The following is a 12,058-nucleotide window of genomic DNA, read 5'->3' as shown; positions in this document are numbered from 1 at the left end:
TTCAGCTATAAGTGTAGATTTTCTGTCCTAACGCAAACATTAAATGCTGCTTTGACAATGAATGGAGAATTTTAAGTCATATGTAGACGAGCAAATTGGCTATTTTCATACTATACATGAAGAATTCATTGTCAAGGAATTGGAGAATTCATTGTCAAGGAATTGGAGAATTCATTGTCAAGGAATTGGAGAATTCATTGACAATTAATGGATAATTTACATCATATGTGTCGGAGCAAACATGACATGTTTTGTCATGATGATGTACGATGATAAGAGCGCCCCTCACTTCACACGGGTGTGATTTCTTTATAATACATTTTAAGCACTATAATATTTGAAGGGCTCAGTAGGTTTTGCGACACTGCATTACTTGAATTGGTTTGAAATTTGTTGAAGTTTGAATGTTTTAATTTTCTTTAGATAAAAACAATTCAGGAGATATATACTGTAGCTCTAACCCTGCATAAATTGTAATTGTAAACGTGATGGGGACATCCCTAGTATCATTAATATTATATCCATATGATTGATTTGGGATATTGTATAGCCTACTATTGTGATGTTGCATAAACGTGTTCTATAAAAATATTAATCTGATCGGGGAAAAATCTGTATCTGCAGATGCTCAAAATCAAATGATCGGAATCGGATCGGGAGCAAAGAAACGTGATTATGACGTCCCTAGTAAATTGTACACAAATTGCCCATTCAGGTACAGTACAGTATAGTACAGTACAATAGAATAGACACTCACCTATCTATCTCCAAATATCACTTAGGGATACGTAGGGAAATTAATGTTGTTTCTGGAAACATTTATATATATATACATGTTATACTTGCCTTATGTGAGTCGCTCTGGATTAACCCATTCTGACCTGAGATCAGATTCATACGAGGTTTCCACTGGACACACACTGGTCTGATGAACCCATTCTGACCTGAGATCAGATTCTAAAAATGTCAGTCGTTCTTCGATTTTTCAAAAATAGCAGACGAGTGGCGCGCTATGAGCTTGTAGATCTGCTATTTTTCAATAGCTAAAGCATAACATGATGCTAATACCAAAATGGGTTCCCGTTCAGAATGGGTTAAGAGCGTCTGCTAAATGCCTAAATTGTAAATTGATGAGCTTTGTTATAGGATGCTAATTTTAAGGATAATCTCTGGCCTTGAGTGGAATGAGACTTGGCTAAAATGCGTCGAGCCGTCTAAACGAAATATGAAATGTGATTGTTTTGAATAAATGATATTTTCTCCCATTAGCCTTCTGGAAAAGTTGATTTGATATTGCAGATCATATCAGACAATGTGTAATTACAATAGAATAATGGCAACATTTGTATTTTGTGGTGTACAGTATTCCGCAACATTAATATTCAAACGGTGCCATCAGGGACATGCTTATAGTTTGTAGGATACCAACAGTGTGTAGTATAATTATATAGGCTACAGTGTGGAAAGTTCATTTAAAAAAATGCATATTTTTATTAGATCAAATAAAGTATATAACAATATTATTTTTTTTACTTAAATTTTTATCCCACGATTTTGTAACCCAGTTTTCTTTTCACCCAGTGCCAATTATCTAATGTAATCCTGGGCGCTACACTTCCTCTGCCAACCTGGGGGGGCAGCGGACTGACCTCATGCCTCCTTCTATGCATGAGGAGTCCAAGCTGCTTCTTTTCACATGACAGAGGGGAATTTCCCCGGCCGGACGTAGCGCGTGGAAGGGACACGTTATTCCGACCAGTTCCTTTCCCCTCCATCAGGCGCCCCGGCTGGCCAGGGGGAGGCAGTTTAGTGACCAGGATTACTGCATGTTTTTGTGAGGGTATCTACCCTAGGGGACACGGGGAGAACATGCAAACTCCACACAGAAAGACCCTACCCTAAATAACATGTTCTATTTTTATTTTTTTTGTTACTTTCAGAAAACAACAATGAAGCACAAAAGCAGGAGAATAAGGTTGAATAATATTTTACGGAATGATGCCACAAAAAAAATTGGTATTTTAGCAGCCAAAATGTCACGAGTAATAAACACAAGCAACAGCGCCCTCTATCAGTACACAGTATGATAGACAATCTGCATTTTCATAATTGGTGTACTTGAGTTGATTGAAAGCTTCATATAGTTACTACTGTAATAAAGTGTAATGGTAACATGCTATTATAATATTACAATGTTATTCATTGAAGTAAAATTATTACAGAACTAGAGCGGTGCCCGTTGGGCACTGCCCTCTTGGAACGATGCAAGTTGGAAATGCATGGCCTAAACACAACCACCAGAGAGCCACGGTGATGACTTTCCCTTCCAGTATAAAGATTTCCACTCATTTTTAAAGGTATATTCAGTGATTTCACTTAATTCAAATATCACTTATTTTTTTGTTTTGTTGTGATAATCCTCTCTACTATAGAGTGTGCTGACCATATAAGGAGTTCCTCCCTGTCCCCAGTTAACCCCTGGGGGTCAAAAAACCTTAGGTTTCGTTTTTGTTCTCTATCCTGATTGGATGAAAGATTGTGTCCCAAGGCAAAAACGAAACCTAAGGGTTTTTGACTGAAATCACTGACACCCCCTTTAAATATTTAAAAGGCAAGTATACGTCGCTAAAGCCATAAATATTCAGAAGTACAATCAACATCAACATCTGAGGAGAGGGAGGAGTAGGAAATGGGCCCCCCGAGATAATTTGAGCTTAACCCATTTAGGCCTGACGTCGAAATTTTAAAAATGTCTTCTAAATCCTGACAGTTTTCTGAAAAACTCATGTTTCTATGTCAGTGGTGCTCAAACATTTTCATGTCAAGGACCCCCCCAAGATTTATCTGTAATTGGCCGCCGACCCCCCCATCTGAAAATGTGTCGTTCCAGTGACCACCCCCAGAAGCAAAGATTTGAGTTAAAAAACATTCGCTTTGAAAGAGTATATTCAAAGATTTGCGCCACATTTTCACGATTTTTCAAAAAATAGCAGACCTACAATACAAGTTCTATGAGCTTGTAGATCTGCAATTTTTCAATAGCTAAAGTAAAAAAGCTATTATAAAAACAGACCTATAGATTGAGCACCGTGAGACCTCTTAACTCCATTGGACCCTCAAAATGTCTGCTATAAAGCAACTAACTCCACCACCTCTCTCTCCCTCTCATGGAAGTAATTGACAATATATAATAAAGTCACAACACCAACTTTGATGAGTCTGTATTGCTATAAATTCAGAGAGTCATTCATTTTTTAGAGTGCCACCCTGATAGAGATTAGCTATAGGCATATTTAACCCATTTAGTCCTGACATCAAAACTTTAAAAAATGTCTTCTAAATCAGTTTTCTGAAATACCTCATGTTTCTGTATCAGTGGTGCCCAAAAACTATAATGTAATTGGGCCACGGACCCCCATCTGAAAATACGTTATTCCAGGAACCCCCTCAGAAGCAAAGATTTGACATTTGAGTTAAAACAAACGTTCGCTCTGAAAGAATATAATTATATTCAAAGATTTGTGCTGCAAATTTTCACGATTATTCAAAAATAACAGACCTACAAAGTAGGTCTGTCTTGTAGATCTGCTATTTTTCAAACGCTAAAAAAAGTATAACATAATGCTTAAAAACACCAAAAGGTGTCCCCTAGCCAGGGTAGGTACCCTCACAAAAAACATGCAGTAATCCTGGTCTCTAAACTGCCTCCCCCTGGCCAGCCGGGGCGCCTGATGGAGGGGAAAGGAACTGGTTGGAATAACGTGTTCCTTCCACGCGCTATACGTCCAACCAGGGAAACTCCCCCCTGTCAGGTGTAAAGGAGACACTTGGACACTCAGGCATGAAGGAAGCATGAGTTAAGTCCGTTGCTCTCCCCAGGTTGGCGGAGGGTGTGTAGAGCCCAGGATCACAGTAGATGATTGACACAGGGGTGAAAAATGGGTTACAAAATCGTGGGATAAAACTTTAGAATTTAAAAACACCAAAAGGGGTTCCCGACCGTCCTGAACGGGATGAAAAAAATAAAAATCTGCGTAGTCATTCATTGATTATTATTTTTTCTCCTTAGAGCGCCACCCTGTCGTCGAACTCGCAGACGTAGTTCATGGTGCGGTCGCAGTAGTGGTCCCACCAGTCGCCGTCGTCCGACGACATCGCCACGCAGTTCTCGCGCTTCCCGCCGTCCGGCTGGCTGGACAGGAAGTGCTTGCGCCACTGGAAGTAGGAGACGCGCGAGCCGTCGTCGAACAGGTACAGGCCCTCGGCGCGCAGGTCGTTCACGCCCAGCCACACGGGCCAGTTGCCCGGGTGGAAGAAGGACTTCACGTAGTCCGCCAGCGCCTCCTGCTCGCGCCGGTCGCGCGGCATGGCCATGCGGCCGCCGCGCTCCAGGCACTTGCGGGACGCGCCGGCGTAGTCCCTGTAGGCGCGGTACACCAGGTAGCACTTGTAGCCGATCCGGTGACCCTTCTGGCAACCTGGAGGAAGGAGGAAGGAGGAATGTTTTATTAACCCATTCTGACCTGAGATCAGATTCTAAAAAAATGTCTTCTACATCCTGACAGTTTTCCATTCTGACCTGAGATCAGATTTAAAAAATTTCTTCTATGTCAGTCGTTCTTCGATTTTTCAAAAAAATAGCAGACCTATACAACCTACGTTCGCTCTGAAAGAATATATACCTATTCAAAGATTTGTGCCACATTTTTACGATTTAAAAAAAATAGCAGATCTACAAGCTCGTAGCGTGGCACTCGGTGCCACGCTACGAGCTTGTAGATCTGCTATTTTTCAATGGCTAAAGTATAACATAATGCTTAAAACACCAAAAGAGGTTCCCGCCCCTTGAAATGGCTTAATACGTTTCTTAGTTTTTACACTGGCACCTTTACTGCTTCGGACATTTATTTTCACCGAATCCTTACAAGGAAACATACAGTAAGTAGCCTACTGTATGATAATCCTCAAAATAATACAATTCCACGCTATAAAAGGCAACCTGGATGCAGGGTTAATGAACAGTCTGTTCCGTCCGGGTACCTTCCAGTCTCCCCAGTTCCTTGCGGTTATCCCTGCTGTACTGTTCCACGTCATGGATGTTGTCCTCCAACTCCCCCACTTTAGCTGGACATGCGTTGATGACAGGGAGTGACAGAAAGAGAGAAACATCTGAGGATTTCATCGGGAACTTTCCCGAATGTCCCTGTAGCAATCTAGAGGTGTTCATAGTTGAGCCATGTTTCAGACATACGTGTACAGACAGACAGACAGCTTACTTGTTCATTCTGTACTCAAACACATTACAATAGAGTGTCGCAGTCCCGTTCCTCATAGACATTTCAAAAACGTATTTATTTAAAGACCTTATAAGCGTCGTACAAAGCCAACTCTTGTCGTGACAAATCATGACAACAATCAAGTTTGTTCCCTGTTTTTCTTTAGTTAGGTCAGAAACCTATGTTTGTTTTTGTTTGGCCGGGCGGCTGGTGTATAGCTGACCAATATCATGACCAATATCTGACATGTTTGGAGAAAGAACTATAGCAACACAAATATTCCTGGCCAAAGGAAACATGAATTATTAGCTTTAGGGTAATAAATAAAATAAAAAAGAAGGGATCATCTCACTGTCCATCCGGGAGAGACGGTCCAGCAACTGGCTGACTTTAACATCCAAGGTGTAGTGACCAACGTTCAGTTTGTGGATGGCTTGGTCCATGCTGGCTAGTCTGGACACTATGGAGGGAGAGAGAGAGAGAGAGAGAGAGAGAGAGAGAGAGAGAGAGAGAGAGAGAGAGAGAGAGAGAGAGAGAGAGAGAGAGAGAGAGAGAGGTTCAGTTTGTGGATGGCTTGGTCCATGCTGGCCAGTCTGGACACTATGGAGGGAGAGAGAGAGAGAGAGAGAGAGAGAGAGAGAGGTTCAGTTTGTGGATGGCTTGGTCCATGCTGGCCAGTCTGGACACTATGGGGAGAGAGAGAGAGAGAGAGAGAGAGGGAGAGAGAGAGAGAGAGAGAGAGAGAGAGAGAGGGAGAGAGGGAGAGAGGGAGAGAGGGAGAGAGAGAGAGAGAGAGAGAGAGAGAGAGAGAGAGAGAGAGAGAGAGAGAGAGAGAGAGAGGTTCAGTTTGTGGATGGCTTGGTCCATGCTGGCTAGTCTGGACACTATGGAGGGAGAGAGAGAGAGAGAGACAGAGAGAGGTTCAGTTTGTGGATGGCTTGGTCCATGCTGGACACTATGGAGAGAGAGAGAGAGAGACACAAAGACAGAGTCGTGCAGTGTTTATCAAAGTGTGGTCCAGCTGGGCTCAAGAACTTGTTTACAGCCAGGCCCTGCTCATATAGAACATTTCATGGTAGAGGAGGTTCAATGCCTTGCTCAAAGGGCACTTCAGCGGTGGTAATTTTAACGTGGCGGTTACGGGGATACGAACTATAGCGACCTTCCGATATATCAAGACCGCTCCGCAAACCGTTCGGCCACCGCCGTGTAATAAGTGGGACAGTTAGTTGTACTCACAGATGTAGTTGTATGTATTACTCACAGATGTAGTTGTATGTATTACTCACAGATGTAGTTGTATGTATTACTGAAGCCCACCACACACCGTCTGCGGCCGTGTGCGGCGCGGCGCGTTGCTGCGCGGCGCCGCGCGGCGCCGCCTGGAAAATAGAACTGTGTTCTATCGGCGCGCCGGGCGGCGCGGCTCCGCGCGGCGGACGGAGCCGGTGTGCGTTAGGTTCATTGAAAATAATGGAGGCGGCTGTGCGCGCCGCACGGCGCCGCGTGGGGGACGCAGCCGGTGTGTGTCGGGCTTTACAGATGTAGTTGTATGTATTACTTACAGATGTAGTTGTATGTGTTCTCAAAGTCTGACACAGGGCTGGTGGGTTCAGGGTCAGGCTCTGTGAGGTCATCGGGAACATCTCCTCTGGTCTTCTTTATCCCCGCCATAGAGGCCTATAGGGCACGCACACACACACACACACACACACACACACGCACACACACACACGCACACACACACACGCACACACACACACACACACACATAAACACACATTTAAAGTAAAGCTTCTCAGAAAAAGAAAGAGAAAAAAACCCCACATCTAACATGAAATCATCTCACCATCCATTTTAGAAGAACCAACTCTCCACCACATTATAGTAACGGATGGCTGTCGGTCGGAAACGAAAGATTAAAGATGGGTTTATTTGTCACTCATTCACTCACTCACTCATAGTAGTTTTGTACAGTGAAATATTAGCGTGGCATCATGTTCTGCAGTACAACAAGATAATTATGATATGACACTGGATATAGAAGGCTGAGAATCGTGCAGGTTTATATAGACACAGGGGTGTCAAGGGGTGAAACATATACTTGAGGCCTTTCACAGTTAGAGACATCTAACTGTGAAACAACCGTGAAACAGTTGGAGCGTAAAATGAAACCAAATGGACCCGGCGTACAGGGTCCATTTGGTTTCATTTTACGCTCTCAAGAGTTAAAGATCTGTAGCCTATTCAATACTACAACTGGGTCCATTTGGTATGGAGCCATCTTTTTTCTCCCACCAGAAATATAGACAAATATCCAGTGTGTTATTTTTGATTGATTTGATTGATTATCATGTCATGGGGTCCAGATTAAAGGAGAATTCCGTACTAAAAGGCTTTCTTACCTTTCTTTGTAGTTGTTACGTCCCCACCAAAGAGGTCCAGGTGTTATTTTGTGCAAAAGCTCCTTATTGGCTGTTTCCCTCACCATAAGCCCTAAATGAATTGCATTGAATTGAATGGGAATTGAATGGGGCTATGGGGTGTTGTGCTAATTCGCTTATTTCCATCGCTCAAAATTATAATTTCTTTGTATATATCCTCTCTTCATAATGTAAATAATATCCCAAGCGGCACACTTTACTACTTATTTCGATGGAAATAAGCGAACTAGCATAACACCCCCATAGCCCCATTCAATTCCCATTCAATGCAATGCAATTCATTGAGGGCTTATGGTAGGGAAAATAGCCAATAAGGAGTTTTTGCACAAAATAACACCTGGACCTCTTTGGTGGGGACGTAACAACTACAAAGAAAGGTAAGAAAGCCTTTTAGTACGGAATTCTCCTTTAATGTGTTAAGCTATTTCATTTTTTACTGTTTTCCTTCAAATCTGACACATTAATTGATACATACATACAGTGCTGAGAACAGTGAGTCTTTCCAGATGCAGGAGGACTCACTCAGAACTATGCAGCAAATGCTGCTTGAATGGATTAGGACTGCATTTTTACATTCATAGCATAACGGGGAAATTTCTCAGAGATACTGAATCAGTAGGCAGACGCGCGCACACACACACACACACACACACACACACACACAGGATGTGCAAACAATTTGAAAGCATGATGAAAGTAACAGAAATGATTGATGTGTAGCCTACTGTGTGCTATTGTAATCATTATCACATCGAGACTTACATCAGTCTTCATCTGGGCCATGCATGGCGCAAAATGCAATTGAGAATAAATAAATAAAAACAATATAGCTATTATTGGAGGGAAAAAGAGAAAGCACATGTATTGAAAATATATACTTCACCCTATAGGCCTATAAAATGAGTATTTTGTAATGTGAAATGTTCCTGTAACCAGGTCTTACAAAGTAGTAGTTGACTCTGCAGTATGCATGTAACTTACTTATGTATAGGCCTATACACTTGAAAGGAAAGGAAAGGTAGGCTACTATGTTTACCCTGCAGGGTAACTGGACTAAGCTCAAGAACTTGTTTACAGCCAGGCCCTGCTCATAGAACATTTCATGGTAGGGGTTCAATGCCTTGTCCATTAAGGGCACTTCAGCGGTGGTCATTGTAACGTGGGTAAACGAACTTTATAGCTACCTTCCGATATCAAGACCGCTCCGCAAATCGTTCAGCCACCACCGCTGCCCCACTGCGTCCACATGCATTGCACACACAAACACTCACACACACTCACACACACACACACACACACACACACACACACGTATATACAGTCCTCACCTGTGTCGGCGTGGCCGTGTTGGTCCCCGTGGGGACGCAGAGCACCAGAGAACACAGGCACAAAGTAGAAATGAGAGTGACGGCTGTTTCCATTTTCTCCCAAATAGCAGCCAGTCGCCTCTTAATTCTGTGTCTGTTCTGTGTCTCTCTCCCTCTCCCTCTCCCTCTCCCTCTCTCTCTCTCTCCCTCTCTCTGTGTGTGTGTGTGTGTGTGTGTTTTTCCGTCCCTCTCCTGTCCTCCTCTCCTTACCCCCCCTCCACTCCACTCTTTTGCCCTTTCCTTTCACGCACCACCGGTACGTCTCTCTCTCTCTCTCTCTCTCTCTGACTGACTGACTCGTTCACTTGCAGAGGTTGGTTTGCAATCCAGACCAGAGAGAGAGAGAGAGAGAGAGAGAGAGCACCGTCTGAGTCAGAAACACAGAAAGAAATGAATGGGAGCTGTGCACTGCAGCGCACCCCCCCCCCCTCCCACCCCTGCCACCCACCCACTCACCCACCCATGCATCCTCAAAAAAAAAAAAAAATCCTTGAAAACAGTTTGAAAAAAAGCACATCCCTGAATCTTTGGCACAGTTTCTTTATTCATTACATTCTCAGCCTCTCTCTCTCTCTCTCTCTCTCTCTCTCTGCCCCCCCCCCCCCACCCCCCCACCCCCCCCGCCCAGAAGCCAACAACAGGAAAGCATGTTGTTTCTTTTCCTAATGACCTCCTACTTCCACTCTTTGTGTTTAACACCAGGGTGCCAGCCTACAGTGGCAGCCTGCAGGTCTCTGTCTCTCTCTCTCTCTCTCTCTCTCTCTCTCTCTCTCTCTCTCTCTCTGTCTCTCTCTCTCTCTCTCTCTCACACACACACACACACACACACACACACACACACACACACACACACACACACACACACACACACACACACACACACACACACACACACACACATAACCCGGCCATATTAGGCTTTGCCTTTTCCATGTGGGAATACATTATGAATCACTGTAAATGAAGGCATGGTCTGTAGTGTGTATATTGGGGGGGTCTTTGGGGGCACAGCTAGAGAGAGAGAGTGTGTGTGTAGTTGATCATCTGCTAACAGGAGGCAGCCAGGACAGGAGGTATGCCAGTTAAAACCGCCGCAAGAATCCAGAGTTTTCCAGAGCTATAGCACTGTACGCGTGCGTGCACACACGCACAGTCGCACACGCACACACGCACACGCACCTTAAGGGACCTTAAGATGTGGACAGAGTTTAGCGAGAACTGGGTGGGGGCCAGCCGCGAACGAAGGGTGCCAGACTACATCTTTAGTCCCATCTGTGGATACACAACAGAGTTCCAACACTTTTCCAACATTTTTTAAATACCAAACCTTTTCCACTACCCTGATTTTATTAATGGGAGATTGGGGGATTTTGTATTAATCTTTATACTTAAGATGTGTGATGATAGTATTAGCAGACAACATAACGTCTCTCTGGCTGAAGACGTACTATATTAATCTTTATACTTAAGATGTGTGATGATGGTAATAGCAGACAACATAACGTCTCTCTGGCTGAAGACTGTTCCTCGCAGCCAGCAGGTTTGCGTATTGGGGACTTAACTGAGCTATAAAAACCTTTCCTCGTGTTATTTATAGTTTCCCGTTATAATTCCCCTCAGGGACGTAATAATTTATTTTGGATTGTAAAGTGTTTAGTGATAATAAGTCACCTAACACCAAAAGGGGTTCCCACCCAAAATGGGCTATAACCAAAACATCAACTGAGGGTGTCTTCTGCACAAGCGAGGACAGAGACTGGAGAAATATGCAATACATGGCATTCTGAAAACAAGTGCCTCATGCATTGACCCGGCCAGGATAATACTAGTCCCTAGATAATTTAGCAATTTTAATTCCATCATTCCATCCATCGCTCCTCCTTGTTTTGGCACCCCGTGTTTTAAAGAAGACATCAGACTTGGCCGAGGGTTGTCAACGAATGCTCGCAAAAGCCATGTTTCTTTCCACGACAGTCAGAGGGTCAACTAGGGCCAACCGCAGTGGCGTGCACAGACATTTAGAGGGGCAGGTGGTGCTCAAGTGAAGGAAAAAAAGGGCACCTTGTGCAGCACATTTTTGGGGTTGGGAACCCATTTTGGTGCTTTATAGCTATTGAAAAATAGCAGATCTACAAGCTCATAGCGCGCCACTGAGTGGTAGGTCGGCTACTTTTTTTTAATCGATGAACCACTGACATAGAAACATTGCTTTAGATTGTGGGGGGCCTAAATAATATAGTAGAAGCGTTTTTTATCAAGATTTGATCAATGTCACCATGGTCCACACGCTACAAACTATTATAGAAGTGTCCATTACGTCTCTAAATGTTTTGATGAATTGAACAAGGTGGTCAGGTGGACCCTCTTGTAAACAAGTGTATAATGCTAAATTGGGTCGTCCACTCACAGTTATTGAGTTGGTGCTTGAAATGTATCCTGTAAATTCTGCAAACTGTTAATAAATATTTAAATCAATCAATCAATCAATCAATCAAAGTGTTCACTGACAGACCTAGCTGACCTATAACCACAATAGGCCTAAATTATATAGCACAGTGAGTCTCAGACTGCTGCAGGGTCCGTCCGATTTCGTTTCGTGTTTTATTTTATTTTATTTTAATATCGACATCAGCTGTAGCTCCACTATAATAAACCATTATACACATCGGCTATTTGAAACCATAGCCGACCTATACGAGCTTGTTGATCAGCTATATATGTATATGTTCAACAAATCAGACCTTTAAACTCAGTCAAATACATTTCAAATCATATGAAATAAAACAGTGAGTCTTTAGTAGGGTCTATAGTAAACAGTGATATTGTAACATCTGTGCCCAGAGTCACATTGGTTCCATGCATTTTTTGTTTGCTATGCACCATTTTTCATGTATTTTATTATTTTCTACCAATCCGTTGCGCTATGAAATGTTTCTAATTATCTGCTGGACTATGCTACAAGAAGCCAGTT

General features: G+C 43.2%; 1 protein-coding gene across 2 annotated transcripts; it reads right to left on the bottom strand.

The window, feature by feature from the left end:
* Window positions 1-1,821: 1,821 nt before the first annotated feature.
* clec11a (C-type lectin domain containing 11A) lies at window positions 1,822-9,278 on the bottom strand. Of its 2 annotated transcripts, XR_013965860.1 has the most exons (6): window positions 9,049-9,278; window positions 6,842-6,956; window positions 5,629-5,736; window positions 5,041-5,124; window positions 2,590-4,478; window positions 1,822-2,344 (listed from the first exon to the last, which is right to left on the bottom strand). XR_013965860.1 is itself a non-coding variant. In XM_080790821.1 (5 exons), the coding sequence occupies exons 1-5, from the start codon at window positions 9,139-9,141 to the stop codon at window positions 4,066-4,068; spliced, it is 813 nt and encodes a 270-aa protein (XP_080646947.1). In that variant the 5' UTR covers window positions 9,142-9,278; the 3' UTR covers window positions 1,822-4,065. The 2 variants fall into 2 exon arrangements, 1 of the variants encoding a protein (XP_080646947.1); XM_080790821.1 differs by having other exon boundaries at window positions 1,822-4,478.
* Between the last annotated feature and the right edge of the window lie 2,780 nt (window positions 9,279-12,058).

Source organism: Protomyctophum bolini (assembly GCF_963924005.1).
Source record: "Protomyctophum bolini genome assembly, chromosome: 19".
In the NCBI taxonomy this organism is placed as follows: domain Eukaryota; kingdom Metazoa; phylum Chordata; class Actinopteri; order Myctophiformes; family Myctophidae; genus Protomyctophum; species Protomyctophum bolini.
The sequence above is the reverse complement of the archived record's forward strand: the minus strand, read 5'-3'. Positions and strand labels throughout refer to the sequence as shown.

Coding starts and splice junctions, on each gene's coding strand:
- clec11a (XM_080790821.1), bottom strand. CDS start 9,141: ATGGAAACAGCCGTCACTCTCATTTCTACTTTGTGCCTGTGTTCTCTG. Junction 6,957..9,048: donor ACACGGCCACGCCGACACAG/GTGAGGACTGTA, acceptor CGTGCCCTATAG/GCCTCTATGGCGGGGATAAA. Junction 5,737..6,841: donor GAACACATACAACTACATCT/GTAAGTAATACA, acceptor CTCCCTCCATAG/TGTCCAGACTAGCCAGCATG.